The sequence below is a fragment of the Canis lupus genome, chromosome 18 (assembly GCF_003254725.2).
Source record: "Canis lupus dingo isolate Sandy chromosome 18, ASM325472v2, whole genome shotgun sequence".
In the NCBI taxonomy this organism is placed as follows: domain Eukaryota; kingdom Metazoa; phylum Chordata; class Mammalia; order Carnivora; family Canidae; genus Canis; species Canis lupus.
Genome location: NC_064260.1, coordinates 34,494,382 through 34,517,441, shown reverse-complemented (window position 1 = coordinate 34,517,441; position 23,060 = coordinate 34,494,382). Strand labels below are relative to the sequence as shown.

General features: G+C 45.5%; 1 protein-coding gene across 4 annotated transcripts in view; it reads left to right on the top strand.

Moving 5' to 3' along the window:
* TCP11L1 (t-complex 11 like 1) overlaps positions 1 to 21,753 on the top strand; it is a 38,855-nt gene extending 17,102 nt beyond the window's left edge. For all 4 annotated transcript variants that reach the window (XM_025452416.3, XM_025452417.3, XM_035701464.2 and 1 more), the window contains exons 5-10: positions 394 to 614; positions 6,642 to 6,778; positions 8,774 to 8,970; positions 12,146 to 12,327; positions 14,221 to 14,393; positions 17,866 to 21,753. In XM_025452416.3, the coding sequence (XP_025308201.1) occupies positions 394 to 614; positions 6,642 to 6,778; positions 8,774 to 8,970; positions 12,146 to 12,327; positions 14,221 to 14,393; positions 17,866 to 18,068 (1,113 nt within the window). In that variant the 3' untranslated portion in view covers positions 18,069 to 21,753. The remainder of the gene's footprint in view (positions 1 to 393; positions 615 to 6,641; positions 6,779 to 8,773; positions 8,971 to 12,145; positions 12,328 to 14,220; positions 14,394 to 17,865) is intronic.
* The last annotated feature ends 1,307 nt before the right edge of the window (positions 21,754 to 23,060 follow it).

Sequence of the window (23,060 nt, the reverse complement as noted above, 5' to 3'; positions counted from 1 at the left end):
AAAAAAAAAAAAATGGCCAAAAAGTGATTTCGGTCTGTGGGATAGAGAAGGCATTAAATGGAAGTTAAGATTCTTTTTGCAAATATCTTTAGCAGTAGTATCAAAGAAGAAATGTGTCCATGGCTCAGTCAGTAGAGCATGTGATTCTTCATCTCAGAATTGTGAGTTCGAGCCCCATGTTGGGTGTAGAGCCTACTTTAAAAATAAAGAAATGATTCGTAAACATATTTTCTGTAGATTTGTTAAGTTAGAAGTTAAAATATGTATCACAGTAACAATTGTGTTACAGTAACAATTGATAAGCCCTTATTTGGGTAATTGTAAATTCCTTTGCATATATTCAAAAGTGATGTCTAAGAAACTTTGATTAAACTTGATTATGCTCTCTTGTAGACACTCTTATCTTTCTTGCTGCCTGGTCACACTAGACTGAGAAACCAGATAACAGAGGTCTTGGATCTGGATCTGATAAAGCAAGAAGCAGAGAATGGGGCCTTAGACATTTCAAAGCTGGCAGAATTCATTATTGGCATGATGGGGACCCTGTGTGCACCTGCTCGAGATGAGGAAGTCAAGAAACTAAAGGACATTAAGGAAATTGTGCCCCTTTTCAGGTATGGGAATTGTGTTAATTGCCTTTAGTGTGCTTAAAATACAGAGCCTCTTTTCTTTTTTTTTTTAAATTTACTTATTCATCTTAGTGTGAGGAGGGGCAGAGGGAGAGAGAGAGAGAGAGAATCTCAAGCAGACTCCCCACTGAGCACGTATGCAGGGCTCAATCAGAGCCTGTTTTCAAATTTAGACTTCTTCAAGTATAGATATTCATGAATTAAAAATTAAAAAAGCAAACACTTTATAAAATATAGAAAAGTCAAAAGAAGGAAAAAAATCACCCATAAGTTTACCATCTAAAGGCAAAATCACTGTTAATCATGTTGATTTTGTTATGTTTTCCCCCCCTCAACTTTTTTTTTTAAGACACATTTATTCAGCATCACAATCAGACTATTACATTTAGCAATCAACAGCATGGGTGCAAAAAAAAAAAAAAAAAACCCTACATTAAAACCCTTGTTGGAATGCTTTACACTTTCCACAGAGCAGAAACTAAAATAACCTGTTATACAGTTAGTCACAAATACTGTCCCCGAGTTTTTTGCCCATACACATGAGTATTGTCTAAAACATGTCTTCTTTGTAGCAGCTAGGCCCTGCCACCACTGTGCTTGGCTGAGTTCACAACTCTGTTGTAACCTGTAGCTTCCCTGTCACTTCTCTGGCTCTCCTCTCCTGCTAAGCTTTGTTTCTTGGCAGTAATTAAAACCTTCTGCCAGTGCCATAGCTGCTGCTGCTGCTGCTGGAACCACCATAGCCACCTTGGTTTCGTGGCTTGGCAAAGTATTGGCCTCCACCACCATAGGGGCCAGAGCTTCTGCCTCCAAAATTTCCTCCTTTCATGGGTCCAAAATTTGAGGATTGATTGTTGTAATTGCCAAAATCGTTATAGCTTCCACCACCTCCAAAGTTGCTTCCATCATTACCAAATCCGTTATAGCCATCCCCACTGCCACCGTATCCACCACCACCTCGACTGCCACCGAAACCACCTCAACCACTGAAGGTCCCTCCGCGACCAAAGTTGTCATTCCCACCAAAACCACCTCCACGACCACTACCAAAGTTTCCAGAACCACTTCGGCCTCTTTGGCTGGATGATGCACTAGCCATCTCTTGCTTTGATAGAGCTTTCCTTTTCTTTTTTTTTTTTTTTAAAGATTTTATTTATTCATGAAAGACACAGAGAGAGAGAGAGGCAGAGACACAGGCAGAGGGAGAAGCAGGCTCCATGCAAGGAGCCCAACGTGAGACTCGATCCCACAGTCTCCAGGTTCACGCCCTGGACCAAAGGCAGGAGCCAAACCGCTGAGCCACCCAGGGATCCCCCTGATAGGGCTTTGCTTACTTCACAGTTGTGGCCATTCACCGTATGGTATTTTTGAATGACAATCTTGTCTACTGAGTCATGGTCATCAAATGTCACAAAAGCAAAACCTCTCTTTTTGCCACTGCCTTGGTCAGTCATGATCTCAATCACTTCAGTTTTCCCATACTGTTCAAAATAATCTCTTAGATGATGTTCTTCAGTGTCTTCTTTAATGCCACCAACAAAAATCTTTTTCACAGTTAGGTGAGCACCAGGTCTTTGAGAATCTTCTCTTGAGACAGCCCTCTTTGGTTCCACACTCTTCCATCCACCTTGTGTGGCCTTGTATTCATGGCTGTTTCCACCTCCTTCACGGTGGCACTCATGACAAACCCAAAGCCTCTGGAGCGCTTGGTGTTTGGATCTCTCATTACCACACAGTCCCTAAGCATCCCCCATTGCTCAGAATGGCTCCTCAGTCTTTCATCAGTTGTTTCAAAGCTCAAACCTCCGATGAAGAGCTTCCACAACTGCTCAGGCTCTTTGGGAGACTTTGACTTAGACATGATGGCAATGGGAGGGGAGATTTTAACGAAGCTTACTCGGTGGCATCCAGGGGCAGAAAGGCCCCCCTCAGCAATTTATTTAGAAAAATACCAAACTTACAGAAAAGTTGTAAAAACAGTGCAGTTAATACTCATATATCCTTTACACAGATATATATCCTTTACACTCATATATTCATTGTTTTAAGGCTTTATTTATTTGAGAGAGAAAGAGAGAGCATGGTGGAGGAGGGATAGGAGGGGGAGCGAGACAGAATCTCAAGCAGGCTCCACACTTAGCGCAGAGCCCAACACAGGGCTCAATCTCATGACCCTGAGATCGTGACCTAAGCTAAAATTAAGAATCAAATGCCCAACCAACTATGCCACCCAGATGCCAAGCAACTAATGCCTCCAGACATTGTGACATTTTAGCCTTAAATGAGCAGGTATCTCTCAAGAATGTGACATTCTTCTATGTAATCAAAAAACAGAGGCACCTGACTGATTCAGTTACTAGAGTGTGTGATTCTTTTTTTTTTTTTTAAAGATTTTATTTATTTATTCATGAGATACACAGAGAGAGGGAGAGAGAGGCAGAGATACAGGCAGAGGGAGAAGCAGGCTCCATGCAGGGAGCCCGACATGGGACTCAATCCCGGGTCTCCAGGATCACGCCCTGGGCTGAAGGTGGCACTAAACCGCTGAGCCACCTGGGCTGCCCTCCCATCTTTTTTTTTTTTTTTTTTTAATTTAAATTCAGTTTGCCAACATATGGTGTAACACCTAGTGTTCATCCCTCAAGTGCCCTCCTTAATGCCTGTTACCCAGTTACCCCATCCCCCACCCACTCAAATAAATAAAATCTTAAAAGAGTTGTGTGCTTTACAGACTGAGCCAGCCAGGTGCCCCAAATTTGTATAATTTTTATGTTAGTATTATTGACGAAGGATTGACACAACACTGTCTGAGAATTTGACTTTTGGATAACTGCTTAGCTCTGTTTTTCTATAAACAGATAAAGGTGTTATGTATCAAAATGCTACCATACAACATTGCTTATTGGGAAAGTGATCTCTGATTGATAAATTGCATCTGGTCTAAAAGAAATGATAATGAACTATAAGTACTGGATGGGACACCATACTTGGATATCCTTTAGGGTAGTAGCTTTTATAACCGGTCATGGCCCTAGTGGAGATACTAGAAGCCATGCCATAGAATTATTACAAAACCTATTAGCATATGAGGCTTGTAAGCCAGGTGGCTCCCACATATCTGTCTGCTCTTGGCTGATACTGTAACATGCTGAAGAGGAATGCTTGATGCTGCCTTGTTGGCCATCTGTGTGAATAGATGATGCCAGACTGTGGCTTATGGTAGTCTCGTGAGCCCAAATGTTCAATTGAATCTAAGAAGACCTCCTGGTGGGCATGATAGGCCTTTTTCTATGAACATTATACCCTAATCATTTAACTTTTTTTCTAATTGAAAGTGTCATTGAGATAATTTTACATTCATGTGAAGTTTTGAGAAATAATACAGTACACTTTATCCAGTATCTCCTAAAACTAACATTTTGCAAAACTATAGTGTATCACAACTAGAATATTGACCTTGATACAATCCAGTGATCTCACTTAGATTTCCAGTTTCACTTGTATGCATTTGTGTGCATGTATATTAATTTTTATATAACTTCATCCCTTGTTTAAGTTTGTGTATTCACCACTGCATTCAAGATAGTGGACAGTTCCAGCACCACAGGATCCTTTTTATAACCAACTTTTAATTAATTAATTAATTTATTTATTTACTTACTTATTTTTAAAGATTTTATTTATTTATTCATAGAGACAGAGAGAGAGAGGCGGAGACACAGGCAGAGAGAGAAGCAGGCTCCATGCAGGGAGCCTGACGTGGGACTCAATCCAGGGTCTCCAGGATCACGCCCTGGGCTGCAGGTGGCGCTAAACCGCTGAGCCACCGGGGCTGCCCCCAACTTATTTTTTAAAACTCCCCATAAGCATTTGCAGTGGCTGCAAAATACTCATTTGCATAAATATAGTTGACTATTACTCTATTAACATGGACAGTTAGAGGACTTATAATTATTTACCATTTAATCCTGCCATGAACATCTTTGTGCACAAAACTTTTTCCTTTTTTTTTTTTTTTTTTGAAAGATTTATTTTTATTTATTTATGATAGAGAGAAAGGCAGAAACAGGCTCCATGCTGGGAGCCTGACGTGGGACTCGATCCCGGGACTCCAGGATCACGCCCTGGGCCAAAGGCAGGCGCAAAAGCGCTGAGCCACCCAGGGATCCCCAACTTTTTTCTATATTTTAGGTTGTTTCCTAACTATAAGTTCTTAAATAGTATTACTGTGTCAGAGGATAGGAACAGTTTTAAGACTCTCATTGCATGTTGCCAAATTGCTTTCCCAAAAGTTCCTTTCAGGTTCAGCTTTCTTGATATTATATAAGGATTTGGTACATCAAAAATACTCTGCATTGTGAAGTTACCTCAGGGTTTAGAAAGCTTTGAAAAGATCTCCCAAAAAGGGGCACCTGGCTGGCTCAGTCCATAGAGTGTGTGACTCTTAATCTCAGAGTCATGAGTTCAAGCCCCCTGTTGGGTATGGAGATTACTTAAAAATAAAATCTTAAAAAAAAAAAAAGAACAAAAAGCAAACAACTCCTAAAAATTGATTTATTTATTCAACAAACTCTTATCGAGCATCTGTTATGTGCTAGGCATGGTGCTGGATGTGAGAAATAGTAAGAGCTTCTAATAAGGACACGTGAGGAGTTCCTAGGAAGTGAGTCCCCTAGGGAGATAGCTTGCCACAAACTCAACCTAAATCAAATTCCTACTAGGAAGAGAAAGGATTGGGAGCCTGGCAAAGTGGGAGTCCACCCACTGTTGAAAGGGAGGCAGCTGATTGTGGCCATGATGGAATGTGGGCCCCTGTTGTCAGATCTTTTGATTTTTCAGGAAAAGCTGAAAATGGAGGTTTTTAAAAATACTTTGTGAGCACAAATGTGTTTGTGGGCTACTCCAGTCCGCGGCTGCCAGTTGGCAGTGTCCAACAGTCTCTGGTCTGCAGTAGGTGGATTTGGGGAACTGCTAAGGAACGTTCAGAGAGAAGACGCAGAATGTCCCCTGGAGAAGTGGGCTGTCCCATGTATTGGGGACATGGACAGGATGGCAGGGGAGAGGCCATGAATTGTTCCTCAGACTGTGTATCTTTTCCGTAATAAACTCACTCACACGTATGGTCATTGCATCATACGGTGTTTGGTCAGTCCCAGAGGGTGTCAGGAGACTCAGAGGACATTTGACCCTGTTCTTCCTTCCATGTGGGGCCACACCCAAGCCTGTACCTTGGGTTCTCAATCACCTCCTGCAAGTAGGTCACTTAGCAGCTCCCAGCCCCTGGAGAGAGTGGTTATGGTACATGATGGGCAGGACTGAAGGGATCCTTAGTATCGAGTCAGGTCTGCCCATTGGGTACATTCAGAGTGTGGACTTGTAGTTAACTGCCACAAAACTAGAACAGAAAACATGCCCTGAAACAGAGCCTGGGAGAGGAGGAGATGAGAAAAGAGAGTTCATATTCTTTCTTTCCTAGGAGAGTGAATTAACCTGTATGAGAGTAGAGACTGGGTGGCCAGCTCTCTGTCCTTGACCCGGGGTCCTGGTTGTCCTTCTTTTGTGGCTTCCAGGAGCACTGACCCAGTGCCGAGGAATGAGTTCTAGCCTAGACAGGCAGTGAGGGAGCTGTGTTTTCTTGGAGGTATGGTGTGGAGGAGTGGGGACAGAAGGCAGCTTAAAAATTTGCAGTCTTTTTAATCCATTATTTAAATTTTTGTGTTTTCTAAATTTTTCTTTTTTTAAAAAAAAGTTATTTGGTATTTATTTTTTGTTAGGTAATCTTTATGCCCAGTGTGGGGCTCATAATCAATGACCCCGGGGTCAAGAGTTGCATGCTGATCCAGCCAGGTACCCCCTCTAAATTTGTTTTTCTTAATCTACACTCTTAGAATTTTCCAATTTGCTGCCCTCTCTGAGATGGAAAGCCTTTCTAAATCTGTTCCCCTCATTCCTCAAAACAGCACTTCCTTTACAAGTGCCCAGTTCTAAATGCTTTTCTCCCCTTTCTCGCAGGGCAATTTTTTCTGTGTTGGACCTAATGAAAGTGGACATGGCGAACTTTGCTGTCACTAGCATTAGGCCACATCTCATGCAGCAATCAGTTGAATATGAAAGGAAGAAGTTTCAGCAGCTTTTGGAGAAGCAGCCAAGTACGTCTAATGCTTTGTGGTGTCCTGCACTCTGTTTTTCCATTTCAGGGCTGTAGTTTGTTGCACAACTATACCGTTTTCAAAACAAAGCTAAAATTCTGTTTGAGAGTGTTCTAATTTCAAGACCAAAAAGCACAAGACTTTGGACTTGACAATGAACAAGCAAGAGAAACAAGTAGAATATAAGAATAGAAATTTAAAAGAACAAAGAGGTCTTAAATTAAATGGGTTTTTGATGAAAACCCCAGTTTGGGGTAAATCGTATGCTTGGCCTTGATTTTTTAAAACATGACAGACTTCTTGTGACTGTTTAATTCACTTGCCCCTCTCTCTGAGGTAAATGAGGAATTTTACTTTGCCTCCATTTTATATTGCAGAAAATCCTTGTGGTTTTATACCCAGAAGTCTCATTTTCGTAAGCCTCTCAGACAGCTTCAGGAAAACAGGATCATAGAATCCAAACCTGGGTTGCATTTCTAGGGTGTTTTTAGGGGGGTTCTGCATTGACAGTTGATGTTCTGGGTAAATTAGAGTCTCTGGATCCAATTTATTACGAGTTCCACTTAGACTCTAACTTTGGCAACTCCAAGATGAAAATGGCAATCTCTTTTTAGATCCTGTTGCCTGACCAGAATAGCTATTAATGCTGCACCCAGAGCAGGTGTTCATGCAGCCGCAGACAGAGAAAGCCAAGGTGGTCCAGGAGGGGTCAGGAAAGAGCGGAGTAGAAGAAACAGTACCAGGAGAAGATGGGCTGATGCTGCACACGAGGCATGTGCCAGGGCTGCATGTGCATTATCATTTGTAACCTCACACCAGAAGCCTACGAGGGAGACCCTATCATTTTAACCCCATTTTACAGATGTGGAAATTGATCTTGAGAAATTTTTGACCAGAACTGATTGACCACTGCGTTCACTTTCTCAACTGGTGTTGTCCTGCCTTTGAGGAGGCCTTCAGGCTTGCGACGGAAGAGCCTCAATGGGAGAGTCAAGTGCCAACAGCCCGGGTGCAGCAGAGGAGCCACTGCTGCACTCCCCAAGCCAGTTGCTCTCAGACTTCCTCCTCATGTGTAAAAGCAGGTGGACTATGGAGTGTGCTGCCTACAGAAGGCTAAAGGGCCGGTATGGCTGCCCAGCAGGACGTCCGTGCCACCAGTGTGCTGGCGGAGGTGCGTCCTGCAGCGGTGAAAAGTGGACACCTACCATGCCATTGGCCGCCCACTTGGTTGGAAGGTGGCCTTCGCCAGCAGAGCTGCAGCACGTTCTGGGACCTGTCAGAGGGACCAGTTCTGAGACCTGCTCCCATAATGTGGATTAAAAAACCTCATCTTTCTCTTATGCTCCTCAGAATCCATGGTGTGTTTCTCAGCTTAGAAAAGGAGGGAGCGCATGAGGGCAGATGAAAGACACTTGAGCTCCTGTTGACAGTGCTCCAGATGCCTCCGAAGACACGTCGTATGGGTGCCAGAGCTCACCCCCTATGAGGCTGAAAGCAAACCAGCTTGCTGGGAGGCTAAGATCCAGACAAGGGAAGGGCCTCCTTTTCAGTGTGGAGGATATTTTACACTGGGAAACTGTCACCAGTGTCTCATCCCATCTGTCTCTGGGCAAGAATTTCTGCATCTCACTGAGCTAGAGTCCTCAGAGCTCCCAGCCTGGTCTCCTGCGGTGGTCCGGGTGGGAGTGAAGAGGGTGGTCTGTTGAACCATCAGGAGGGAGCAAGGCCTGGCTACGTGCTTTGTATTCACTATCTTGTTTAATCCCCAGAACTGCCAATGAGGTGGTATTGTACATCTCTTTGTTAGGAATCTGATAATCCTTAGCTAGTAATTGGCAATACTGTGATTTAAACTGAGTTTTATTTGATTCCAAAGTCCATATGCTATATATATATTTATATATAGCACACCTTCAGGATGATCTTCCTTAAAGTCATTCCGAGAAGCCTCCCTCCTGAGTGTCATAGTAATGTTCACAGCCTTGTTTTTCACAGATTCCCTGGACTTTGTCACCCAATGGCTGGAAGAAGCCGCAGATGACCTTATGAATCAGAAGTATAAAAATGCTCTGCCAGCTGGGGGAGGGGCCACTGGCTCTGAGGATAGTCCCATGCCAAATCCTGTGGCTGTCCAGAATTATGCCTACCTGAAGCTTCTGAAATGGGACCACCTGCAGAAACCTTTCCCCGAAGTAGGTGCTCCAGAGCAGTCTAACCACTCATTTCTTTTTGTGCTGCAGAACTTTAAAAAAATAATAATACTTTTGTTACTATACAGCTCTCTTACCAGAAAATCTCCCCTTTTAAATTGAACAATTCAGTGGGTTTTTAGTCTATTTACAGTTACAGAGCCATTACCACAATTTAATTTCAAAACATTTTCATCACACCAAAAAGAAACCCTGTGCCCATTAGCAGTCACTACCCTTTCCTCCCTCTCTTCCCCCTTGGCAACCACTAATCTGCTTCCTGTCTCCGTGGATTTGCCTACTCTGGACGTTTCCTATAAATGGGAGCCTACCATATTGACCTTTTGTGTCTGGCTTCTTTGACTAAGCATCATGTTCATCCATATTGTAGCATGTATCAATACTTCATTTATTTTCATTTTTATTTTTTTATTAAAAGATTTTATTTATTCATGAGAGACACAGAGAGAGAGAGGGAGGCAGAGACACAGGCAGAGTCTTTTTTACTGTGAAAAACATAATATGGGGATCCCTGGGTGACGCAGCGGTTTAGCGCCTGCCTTTGGCCCAGGGCGCGATCCTGGAGACCTGGGATCGAATCCCACGTCAGGCTCCCGGTGCATGGAGCCTGCTTCTCCCTCTGCCTATGTCTCTGCCTCTCTCTCTCTCTCTCTCTCTCTCTGTGTGACTATCATAAATAAATAAAATCTTAAAAAAAGAAAAAGAAAAGAAAAACATAATACAAAATTTACCATCCTTTTTTCTTTTTTTTAATTTTTTAAAAGTAGGCTCTACACCCAGCCAGGGGCTCATACTCACAACCCCGAGATCAAGAGTCACATGTTGCACCAGCTGAGCCAGCCGGGTACCCCCAAATTTACCATCTTTAAATGTACAGTTCAGTGGCATTAAGGATGTTCTCATGATTGTGCCACCATCACCACTATCCTTCTCCAGAACTTTTCCATCTTCACAAATTCAAAATCTTTAAATACTTAATGCCTTTAAACACACCTCATTCCTCCTTCCCTACAGCCCCTGGCAACCAGCATTCTACTTTGTGTCTCTGGATCTGACTGCTCTGGGTGCCTCAGAGGCTGGAATCCTACAGCATTTGTCCTTTTGTGTCTGGGTTACATCACTCAGCAGATTGTCTTCAAGGCTCATCCATGTTGTGTGTCAGCGTTTTCTTTTTAAGGCTGACCAATATTCCAGAGTATGGCTGTACCACATCTTGTTGATTCATTCTTCAGTTGATGGACATTTTGGTTGTTTCCACGTTGTGGCTGTTGTGAATTGTGCTGCTCTGAGCATATGTGTGCAGGTGTTTGTGGGGGCACATGTCTTCAGTTCTCCTGGGTAAATACCAAGGATGAGAATTACGGGGTCACGTGGTGGCTCTAAGTGTAACACCTGGAAGGGCTGCCAGGCAGTCTCCCCCAGTGGCCCCATCCCATTCCCATCCCCCAGCAGCGTGTGGGGCTTCCGGTTTGTGCTGCTGAGCTGCTGGACTGTTTTACACAACTCGATTAAAACCATGACAGTGATGTTGCTTTTCAGTTTTATCTAAATAATAGTTTCCCATTCCGCATAGAGCATTAAAAAAAAAAAGTAAAACTTCTTCACAATAAGTACCTCTGACTCAGTGGCCCGTTAAGAAGATGACTAACAAGGGATTGTGGTCATCTTGTCTGCAGCGTGCTGGCTTGGTGTGTAAACCATCACCTCAGTTTTGAGGGCACTCAGGCTTTTTATCTCTAGCCTCAGAACCTGCTACTTCTCTGAATCTTTCTCATCTAAGTTCCTGATTTTTCCTTTCAAGACACTATAAGCCTAAGGCTTTCCTCTTGCCCCTGAATTCCCTGTTTTGTGCCAAAGGAAGCTTTAAAGAGGGTGTTGTGTTGAGGGTTGGTGGGGGAGGGAGGATTCCTTTCTGAAGAGTGGCATGTTCTCTCCTGGAGGGCAGTTTGCAGACTGACGTATCTTAAAATACAGCTGTGGGGGAGATGGTGTTTTCCTTGGACATGGATATCTACCCTCAGGATTGATCGTTGGAAATCTTGTGTATCCTAAACTCCAGTCTTGAGCAAAGCTGGGATGCTGCTGGGTAACAGAGCAGAGTCAAGGGAGAGGCTCAGTCTGCCACAGCATCTCTGTTGAACAATAGAGGATCCTGAATCTTCAAAGGTAGTTTTTATTCCTGGAGAAGAATTCTGGGCTAAGACCCTGAATTGTTAATGTCTTGCTTTGGTGTGTCAGTTTCTTATAGCAAGACTGGTCCTTAACATTTATTTGGTTCACCTGTAAAAACTCTGATCAGAAGGCATAACTCCTCAGCTTTTCTAGTGCTCTTTCCCTAACCCCACCCACCACCCCTCCAACGGCCGCCCATGGGGGTGCTTTGGCCTGGTGGGACCCACAGGTGTCTAGCACCGGGGATGCAGTGGTGGAAGTTCACTCCCTGCTTTCGGGAGGCTTTGGCTTGTTATTTGTCATTCCTCCTTTTCCTACTTATCATTTCTTTTTCATGTTCTTTATTCACTTACCACTTCTTAGGGCCTCCTTTGTGCTAGATACTGAGGGGGACACCAAGGTGAATAACTTAGGCTCTCCCTTCAAGCAGCTTCTCCCCTCCTTCCCTCCAGGTGCTCTGGCTGGGGTGACTGGCTGGCTGCTTTGCCCAGGCCTTGGTGGGGGAAGTGTTCGCAGGACTCGGGAGTTCCAGTTTTAAAGCCAGCACAGCCCTGGACCAACTGGGATGAGTTGGTCTCTCGGCTCCCTTCCTACCTCATTACTCTTTCCTGTCTAATGATACAACTCCTAGTTATCGAGTATTGGCTCTGCTAGCCCACTTTCTATCCCTGGTCTTCCATCCCAAAGACAGCCCTGTGAAGCAGGAGTCCTCACTTCATAGAGGGCTCAGAGGGTTGAAGAAATTTGCATGAGCAGAGATTTCAGTGAGGGTGGGCCTCCTGTCCTTAATGTGCTCTATGGAAGTCGGAAGGAGAAAGGGGCTCTGAGGTGGAAGGGTGGTTCACGCAGACTCCCTTAAGCTCTGAAATGACTAGAAAATGCTGAGGGAACCTGTGGAGGCATGTGTGGGAGCTGTGGCCTCACTGCCCTCTGCTGGCCAGCCTGTGTCTCCAGCTCAAGGACCATTTCTGTGTATCCATTACAGACCGTGTTGATGGACCAGGTTCGCTTCCAAGAACTCCAGCTCCAACTGGAGCAGCTGACCATCCTGGGGGCCGTGTTGCTGGTCTCTTTCAGCATGGCAGCCCCAGGAATTTCCAGCCAGGCTGACTTTGCTGAGAAACTCAAGATGATCGTGAAGATTCTGCTAACAGATATGCATCTGCCGTAAGTGGCCGCAAGCTGGGGGGGGGGGGGGGGGGTTAGAGTGGGGATGGGGCTGGGAGGGATGGGGGGAGGTGGGAGGCAGCAGTAGCAGAACACAGACTAGGATGAGGTCTCCCGATGTGGGGAGATCCCGGGGCTGCTCTCCAGGAACTGAGAGATGCCCTTGCTCCCTGGTTTTCTCGTCCCAGCAGAATTTATTCAGGTTCATACGAATGGCGTTACAGTCGATGCTAGGATTGGCAAGGCTCTAGGAGAGTAGCTTTCACATGTTTAGGACCAGGACCCACAGGAGGAAATTCCTTTTCCGTTGTGACCTGCTACACACTTCAAAGACACACATGCCTGAAATAGAAACTTCACAAAGTGAAACTTACTCTATGCTTAGTACAAATTCTTAGAACTTAAAAAAAAAAAATATCAGTTGCTACTCACTGAATTGTTCTCACAACCTGCTAACAGGTTGGGCCACACAGCCCTAGGGAAAGGTCCTATAAGAAGCAGGTGGCCTTCCCCCCTGAGTCCCTGGGCTGTGGACAGTTTCCTGCCCTCTGCACATTCCTTGTGACCATTCTGTGTTGTGTAGAAGTGGATCAGATTGATCCAGCAGCATGGACCCACACCTGTGCGGGGGCAGCTTGCTGGTCTGCTCTTGCAGAGACATCTGGTCAGGTGGTTCATGGGTTCACAGCATGTAGAATGTTTTCTTAATGGTTACAAGTAAACACCATATCTGACAAGGTCCGGATCAGAAGATTCCTCGAGAATGTCCCCAGACACATTCATCCTCACCAAACGGCAATTCTTTTCTTTCTTTCTTTTTTTTTTTTTTTTTAAGATTTTATTTATTTATTCATGAGAGACACAGAGAGGCAGAGACACAGGCAGAGGGAGAAGCAGGGTCCCTGCAGGGAGCCTGATGCAGGGCTCGATCCCAGGACCTCAGGATCATGCCCTGAGCCAAAGCAGATGCTCAACCACTGAGCCACCCAGGCGTCCCCCAAACAGGAATTTTCTTGCCAAGTTCGCACAAGACATGCACATGTCCAGTGTGATGAGGGGTGTGTGCACATGTGGTGGTGTTAGGCCAGGAGGGGGCTGCTGATCTGAGGCCCTTGCACGGGGCATCCCTGGGCTGTCACCAAGGTCCCCCCACCCCCAGCAGACCTGGTTGTCCACTGCCTAAAGCTACTGATAAGGGGGCCTGTCTGGCGCTTCCTTACGAGTCCAGGCCTGCACTGTTGGGTCCACGCTGGCACTCGGGTCGGCAGAGTTGGTACCAGCAGTGAGTCTCAAGGCTCTGACATTTGCTCTCACTGCTTCTACTATACAAAGGGTCCAGGTCCAGGACAAAGGCCTTAGAGAAAACCCACCAGCAGGAGGGCTCCCCATAGATACCCTAGGAGAGCCCTAGGACTCCGGGAAATCAAGATGCTAATTTTCTTAACTTTGGGATTTCAATTTTATTTATTCTTTTAAACTAGTTCATACATTCCCATGTTTCAAAAATCAAAAAGGGACAGAAGGGTTTCCAATGAAAACTTCCTCTCCCGCTCCTGTCCCACAGCTCCCAAATTTTGGGTTCAGGCTTCTTGCAGCACACAGAGCTAGCCAGAGGTTGGGTTTGGGGTTGTTAGTGCTGGGAGAGCCTGAGCCCTCCCCTTCCCGGTGTCCTTTCCAGCAGAGAGCACAGGAGTCCCCTGAGTCCAGTGTGCACAGCCTGAAAGGGCGGGGGCAGAGAAGAGAGCCCCAGATTTTCTCTTTGAACATGTCAGTCTGTGAATGGGTGATGGTGACTCTTCTCAGGGCTTGGTCTCTTATTTGGCTTGAGTGGGGGGAGACGTGCACTTTGTTTATGGGCTCTTTCTTCCCTGCCTTCTCCTCTCCTTTCTCAAGCTCCTTCCATCTGAAGGATGCCCTGACTACCATCGGGGAGAAGGTCTGCCTGGAGGTGAGCAGTTGCCTTGCCCTGTGTGGGCTCACTCCCTTCACCGCGGAAAAGGAGGCCGTGCTCAAGGGCCAGATCCAGGCTGTGGCCAATCCCGACGACCCCATCCGCAGGATCATGGGTATGACTGGGGGGGAAGATGGGCGGCAGGGATGTGCCCTTGGAGGGGCTGGCAGACTGGCCCCTCTGAAGAAATTTGGAAGATTTTGATAGGTTGTGAGTGCTGATGAGTGAGGAGAGTGAGTAATAATTCCCAGCAATGAGAGCAACCCAGAGGTTTGGACAAGTGACCAGGAAGCTGTCATTGTTCTGGGAGCTTTGACTTAGGAATCACAGGCTTTGTTCACAACCCTGCTTCAGCACTGTGACGTAATAGAAAATATATGTAGTGGTCACTCCCCCCCCCCCCCCCCGCCCCCATTCCTAGCACAGAGCTCCTAAAATTCTTGTAATTTCCTAAGTGATAAGAGCACTAGAAGTATCTTTTGTTCTAAGATTGGTCTTTGACCTGGATCCTGACACAGAGGATCCTTTGGAATTTCCTGGGTGATAGGAGTGCCTTTTGTTTTAATGAGAGGACTCTGGGTGGGCTCTGAAGGACCAAGCCATGATTAGAAGCTCGGCGTTTTCAGTCGCACGCCCTCTATGCTCCAAGAGAGGGGATAGGGGCTGGAAATGCCTATGATGAAGCCTCTATAAATAACCCAGGAGTACAGGGTTTGGGGAACATATCCATGTAATGGGAGGGTGATGTACCCAACTGCACAAAAGCTCCTGCCCTCGACTCTCCCAGACCTCACCCTATCTTGTTCTGGTTTTCATTTGTATCCAAATTCTTTATTATCTAATAAGCTAGTAAACATACGTGTTTCCCTGAGTTCTGTGAGCTGTTCTAGCCAATAATCAAAATCCAAGGGAGAGGATCATGGGAACCTCCACTTTGTAGCCAAATCAGCAGGAGCTGTGTGTGTCCTGGGGACCTGCTACTCGCAGTTGGCATCTGAAGGTTGCAGGGGGTCAGCCTCGCGGGACTGAGCCCGATGTGTGGGATGTGACACTGCCTCCAGGCAGTGACAGAATGGGGTACAATTGTAGGACACCCCACCGGTGTAGCAGAGAATCACTGGGTGTGGGGAGCCCCTGCCCTCCCCCACATCTGGGGCTGGAGTGTTTGGGATGTGGGGTGAGAGTGAAGGAGGAGCAGGGGTTTTCTCCACAAGCACCTGCTGCATGGCTTGAGCAGGTGACCAGATGCTTGAGGTTCCTCATCTCTACGGGGAATAATAGGGACAACCCTGCACGGTTGCTGGAGGACCACAGGGCGGGAGATCTATAGAGTGCTTATCAGAGTGCCCGCAGCGCATCGCAGGTACTCACTGGAGAGGAGCCGTTCTTAAAAAGATTACTGTGTTGGCTGTTACTCTTCATCGTCACAGCTGTAGCACTATGGAAAATTCTGTTCATTGGTTGATTGAGGAATACAGTGATCATCTAATTTTGTGGTGTCTGGCTGGCTCAGTCGGTAGAGCATGTGACTCTTGATCTCGGTTGTGAGCTTGAGCCCCACGTTGGGTATAGAGATTACTTAAACTTTTTAAAAATGTTTTCATCTAGGGGTACCTGGATGGCTCAATTGGCTAAGCGTCTGACTTTTGGTTTCTGCTCAGGTCATGATCTCAGGGCCATGGGATCGAGCCCTGAATCAGGCTCTGATCTCAACAGGGAGTCTCCCTGAGATTCTGTGTCTCCTCTCTCCCCACTCACAAAGTGAGTGTGCTTTCTCTCTCAAAAAAAAAAATATTAAAAATTGTTTTTCATCTAATTTTTAAAAAAATTCATATTTCTCTTTAGTGTAATTAATTCTGAGGTCATTCTTTAGCTTCTTTATGAAACCAGGTAGGTGTTCAACATGTAAATAATGAATAGTTAGCAGGCTTCAGGGAAAAGCTGAATGATCCATGGTTATCAGATTTCAGGTTGGAGTAGAGGCTGAACCAGTAACGTGAGCCTGCTTCTAATACTATGACTTCCTTTTTTATCCTTTTTAAGTAACATTTTATGGAAAAAGTTATAGGGATCAAAGACTTTTTTTTTTTATTTTTTTTATTTATGATAGTCACACAGAGAGAGAGAGAGAGGCAGAGACATAGGCAGAGGGAGAAGCAGGCTCCATGCACCAGGAGCCCGACGTGGGACTCGATCCCGGGTCTCCAGGATCGTGCCCTGGGCCAAAGGCAGGCGCTAAACCACTGCGCCATCCAGGGATCCTGGGATCGAAGACTTTTTAAAAATTAAATTACTTCATCCCATCCCTGGCTTGGTCACAGTGTCATCTGTGGGTCATTCAGGGGGAGCCTGTTGCTGACATAAGGATCATCAAAATTAACATGACTGACCTTGGTAGAGATGCAGAAAAATGCGGTAAAGAGACGGATGGCTAAAAGCTGCTCCGTGTCCCACCATGTTGGGTGCTTAGTGACCACTGGTTACTGCCCTGGGGATAAAAACCAGCCCTGGGGTAGGAATGATAGGAGGATCTCTAGTTCTAGGTGAGGCTTCCAGCTCTGAGAACCTCAGAAAATCAAAGTAACTTTGAAACGGGTAATGGACCCATTGGGTCAGCAGTTGCTCTGTCAGTATATCTTGGGATCCGAAGGGCGTAGGTCATTTGTACCTGAGAGGGTCCCACAGGGCAGGTGCAGTTTGAAAGAACCCGATTATATAAATGCCCCTATTGCTTTTCTAATAAAATTTGTGAGAAGCGTGGCTTGCATACTCTTTTTGGTTGACGAGGACAGTGCAAAAGCATCAGAGAGAGCAATGACTTAAAAAGCACCAACTGAAGTTATTCCCAAGAAGTAGAAGCTGCAAATGGCCAAAGCTCCATGGCCTCCTGCTGTGGGCATGAAAGAAGGAAGTTCATGCTTCTTACATGTGGGTTTGGTAGGAAAGGCTCACAAACCGACAATGCTGGAATCTTCTTTTATCTCTTCTCATTTTTGAATTTATAATTCCTGCTTTACTACCACCTCCCCACCCCCCACCCCCCCATTTTTTATGTGCTCTTCGGCAGTGGCTCATGGTGGTCTCCGTATGTCTTTCTCCTCAGCAGAATCTACTGAAACTGCAGTCTCCTTTTTTTAAAATAATTTTTTTAAAGATTTAATTTATTTGAGAGAGAGACCAAGCACAAGCAGGGGGTAGGGGCAGAGGGAGAGGAAGCAGGGAGTCCAACGTGGGGCTCCATCCCAGGACCCAGAGATGGTGATCTGAGCTGAGGGCTTAACCAACTGCACCACCCAGGCGCCCCTCTAGTCTCCTTTTATTGATTCATGCATTTGTCCTTCCTTCGCAAATGTATTCTGAGCTCTTACTGGGGCCAGGCCTCGTGAGTGCGAGAGGAAACGTCATAAACGGGGTGAATGCTCAGAAGCACTCAGTGCTGTGGGTCCACGGGCTAGGGGGTGGGCTGGGAAGAACTCTCCCGGAAGGGCGATGGAAAGGGGATGTTGAAGCTAAAAACCAAGCAGCATCAGAGGTTTGCAGAGTCATCCCGAACAAGTAACAACTGACTGCTTTCTTTTGGATCACAGATTCCCGAATCCTGATCTTCTTAGAGAGCTACCTTGCCACAGGTCATCAGAAGCCAGTGCCCACGGTACCCGGGGGATTGGGCCCGGTTCAGAGAGAGCTGGAGGAAGTTGCTATTAAATTTGTGCGCCTGGTCAACTACAACAAGCTGGTCTTCAGTCCCTACTACGATGTCATCCTCAGTAAGGTCCTCGTCCCGCCCTAGCGCATCCGCGCTCCGTAGCCGCTGCCGCAGTACTAGCCTCCTGGTCCAGTACCTGTTCTCCACCATAATGTTGCTTTGGAAAATGGCTATTTAGTACATCTCTGTGTAACAGCCCTGATTCCAAAAGGAGGATTATCGTGTATCACTGTTGAAAAGAGTTGTTGAAAAGCGCACTGAATTCTGTTTTGAAGGTTTGTATTGATGAGTGCAAGTTTACAAATCAAGAAGCTTCCTGTTATCCTGAGTTTGAGGTAGCTCTGCTACCGCCGTGGTCTGCGCCTGACGCTGTCCTGATTCTAGCTGCCTTGTCTTTCCCAGGGGGCTGGGGCCTCTCTCCTGCCCCCTGGGTCCTTTCTCTTTAGGACACCCGAGAATGAGAGACCGAGCCATGACAGTGTTGAGACTCTTGCCCCTCTCTGGCACACCCCCCACTGTCCCCTCCAGCTATTTTGTGTTAGAAGGGCTATGCATAGTCTTACTGTCCCCCGCCCCCCCAGGCGGCCCCCATATAGGGCTTTCTCCCCCTGCCTGGCCTAGCCAGAGCTCCGGAGCCCTTTTGCTCTAGAGGAGATTTAATTGATTTTAAAAAGCTTATTCTTTTATACAGAATTATTCCTGAGCCTGGATGACAGCAGTTATGACTTCTGGGATCTAGAAGAAAGGAGATTCTTTGACTTTTAAGCTTTGAAAGTTAAGGAGGAAATATTTTTTTAAACTATATATATGTTGGTGTAATTTAAAAGACAGATGTCTGAAGTTTTTACTGAGAAATTCACTCTGATACAATACACAGATGTATTGATTGGATTTGAATTTGAGAAATAGATTTCAGTGTTTTCAGATATAACAGTAAGAGTGTAAGCTCACTTGGATAAGGAAGTCATAGAAAATCCCCGGTTGTGAAGCACTATTTTTTGAGAAACTTCAGTGATTGGAATTCCTGACATATCCTGTGACTGAAAGGGTAGTCGAGGTCAGATGGATGACCCGCTATGGTAAAAAAATAAGTAAAAGGTGTGTGTGTGTGCATGGGTGGGTGTATGTGTGCGTGGGTGTGTGTTTTAGACAGGGACATTATATTAGAAGCAGAGCCATGAAGTCGAGCGTGAACTCCAAGTGCTGGAACAGCAGAAGGCAAGATAATGCAAGGAATCCCTTAAAGCTGGTGAGGGGTTGCGGAGGGGCAGGTCGGCTTGGCAGCCTCCGCGAGAGGAACGTTCACTGTGTAGACTCACCGCGAGGGGTACCAAGCTTCAGGAGCAGGAACGGTTATGGCGGGGGGATGTGATTGTTCCAAATACGTGCTACAAACTGTGTTCTAATGGTGTTTTTTACTTGCAGTCAGAAATACATGCTGTGTTATGTGGTCAGAAATCCTATTGTTAAAGTTTTTACTCAAGGACAAATCTTCCCTGGTTTCATTGGAAGGGAATAAAAGTTCAGTAAGTAGAGCTTTTAAAGAACAAAATCACATCTTTAATAGCGTCTTCAAATGAGGTCGCTTTTGGAAGTGTTTCCGGAGTTCATTGCTCTGTGGCAGCTGTGCTTGTTGGTCATACGGTGTCCTCCCAGGCAGAGAGGCTCTGTGCCCTCTGTGGAGCTTGAACTCATGACCCTGAGGTCACAAGTCGCATGCTCTGCCGACTGAACCGCCAGGGCCTCCCCGCCACCCCCCATCCTGCACACTTGCCCGCCTCCACCTCGGTGTTTGTGGTTTTGGCCTTCCTCCGCCAAGGATGAAGGAGAGGAGCTTTACCTCCAAGTATGTAGCAGGGTCGGGGGACGGGGGAGTTAGGGCTTCTGTAGTCATTCTTACTAAATCTTAAAAAGCCTTCTTTTTGCCTTCTTTTATAAGGATTGACTTTTTACAAGGTGTGTTTTTTTTTTCTCCCTCATGAATTCCTAAATCGACAACATTAAGTTTGGACCATTGGAAATCTTGATGTATATATTACAACGGACCTGCACAGACCCTCATGCCCCCCACTACCTCAGTGTCCACTGGTGGAGTTCTCCAAGTGGCAAAGCCAAGAATGAAGGAGGCAAAGTTCAGAATCACAATATTCATATTGAATTGTGTTGTTGTTCTCTGGAGTAGGTGAGCTACTTTCTTCCTGGAATCTCATAGGATTATCACTAAGGGCCAGGAAAATTCATTTAGTTCATTTAGCCACTCAGGAAATGTTTGTTGAACATCTCCCCTCGCCCCCGATACAGTGCTCCCTCCAAGATACGTATCAACGATCCTTCAGAATTGAACTGGTTCTGTGTCATGCATTCTGATTGGATTCGACAGGATTTCCTAACAGGTTTGTGGAAACAAGCATCTTTTAGGAAAGTGCGAGGTTTATTTAGCGGTAGTACTTTACTGTGAATAGAACTGAACACCTTGAGCTCGGTCCATCGTAGCTAGTTTGTTTATCTGATGGTCTCATGGATGAATGTCTAGGCAGGAACTGCTACTTTGTCAGCTCCTGGTGGGGGGATGGATGGATGGATTTTCAGCATAGATGTTTTTTTCAGAGTCTCATTACATTTAAAGCAAGCTGCACAGTGGGACTGTTTATGTGACCGTATAACCCGACTGTAAATACACTTCCGGTAAGGATGTCTTGCTAATTGAGTGCAGTAGGCAGGTACATAAGAGCTTTTTTTCTTGAAGTTATTAAGAAGCCTGACACTGCAGGTGTATACTGTGCACGTACAGGCTGACGACTAATGGATTACTTAGCAGTTCTGTTTTTGTGGAGGTGCTTATGTTCATTTCTCCAAAACCTTAGGGTTCCTGGGAATAAAGGGCTTGCTGCCACCACCTTTCCTGATGAGTTATGAAGGGAATAGGTGTTTGCTTCTTGATTTCCAGTGGCTTCTGGCACGCTCTGGTTTTTATGTAGAACACTGTATTTCTTTTCATTTTTGAGGCACGGTGGTAGAGTGGAAAAGGTTGGGAGCTGTCTGGAAACTGGAGTTAATGACCCCATTTCTGATACGTACTAACTGGGGCAAATCAGGACCGACCTCCAGCACATTTAAAGTCAAAGGACTAGACTTGATCTTGAAATTGCGTTCAAGTCCTCACATTCTGTGACGTGTCTCATTTGAGTGAGCTAAGCATCCTGCGGTAGGATTGTGCACAGAGCTCCTGATTGAGAGGACGGTGTGGGTTGGAGTCTTCTCTCTGTTGCCTTCTTACTGGTTATGTGATACTGGGCCAGTCATTGTCCCTCGGGCCTCAGCATTTTCATCTGTAAAATGGGAAAATGACTAACTCATACGTCTTGTGAGGATTAAATTGGATACTGGATATTAGAATGCTCTGTATATGGGAAAGGACTATAAATCGCCTGGTGAACCACCAAGGAGAGCATGTAACCCTCTACCTGTAGGTGTACATGCGTCTGTACACGCGTCTGTGCCCAGCCTCCCTTCAGTCGGCGCGTTCTACAGGCTGGAGGGAAGGTTCCCCTGTCCCACGACTCGTACTTTCTTCTGTATTAAAGCTGCACTCCTCCTTTTCCTCCTCTCCCTACTTCCACCTCCACCCCACCAACTCCTCCCCACCCTCGCCTCCGTATTTGAACTAAATGAATGTGAGTGAACAAATGAAGGATGGCAGATGATGGGCTATGAAATTCCTATTTAAATTGAAAACAATCTAAATAAAGAACCACATTGATGTTTGCAATTGCATATTTATATTGGATTTTGAATTCTATAACTGTTTTGTTCATAGTGCTCAAAACAACTCTGTGGGACGGAGGAGCGCTGTAAGCTCAATAAGCTCTATTAATCTGTCAAATGCTCACTGATCCTGTCTGAAATAGCTAGAGCCCTAGAATAGAAAGTGTCAGAAACCTGAAAGGGCAGAACTGAGTTACACCTGGCCCTAGTGTGGGCTTGTTTATATTGCCTGCAGAACCAAAGAACCAGGACTGATGTGTAGGCTTGGTTGAGGTTTGAAATCAGATGTGTCTAGAGTCAGTAGCACAAGTCACATTTTTCACCACTTTTACATTGTATCTGAACTAAACAGAACCATTTTAAGAATAAATGACTGGGTGGATGGATGGATTTACTCTGAAATGGTTCTGACTTAAAAGCAACCCTAGAGGGGGATCCCTGGGTGGCTCAGAGGTTTAGCGCCGCCTTCAGCCCAGGGTGTGATCCTGGAGCCCCGGGATTGAGTCCCACATCAGGATCCCTGCATAGAGCCTGCTTCTCCCTCTGCCTGTGTCTCTGTGTGTCTCTCATGAATGAATAAATAAAATCTTAAAAAAAAAAAAAAAAAAGGCAACCCTAGAACTGAAGAAGCTCCCTCACTTCATTTTCATTCATTCCACCTCTGCTTTCCCAAGTGCCGTCTTCCTCGTGCTCAAAGCAGAACTCTGGATAGGGCCTAGGGAAGAAAATTTAGAAAATGGATGAATTGTTTTTCTTGTCTTTTATTCCCAAAGCTTAGTAAGCTGACCTTTTGTTGAATATGTAAGATTTTACTTAGATCAGGAACATGGTACCTGAGTTTTGTTACTTCGTCTAAATGATGTCAGGACTGAAATCTCAAATAGAACTTCACTTAAAAAAAAAATATGGGCAGCCCCGGTGGCGCCACGGTTTAGCACCGCCTGCAGCCCGGGGCTTGATCCTGGAGACCCTGGATCAGGTCCCATGTCGGGCTCCCTGCATGGAGCCTGCTTCTCCCTCTGCCTGTGTCTCTGCCTCTCTCTCTCTCTATGAATAAATAAATAAAATCTTAAAAAAAAAATAGAACTTCACTGCTGAATGGCAGGTAAGAGGACTGCCGACATTAATGATTGCTTTGGGAACTGAAGTGTAAAAAAAATTTATGAAAATGCTATTTATGACTTTACTGTCGTGTAAGTGAACTCTTGGTTTTACATGCTAAGCACAGGCCAGCAGAGGGTTTATAAAATTACCAGAAGAATTCATAATTACTGACCAAGGTTAATATACTGACAAAAGTATATTTTTTTG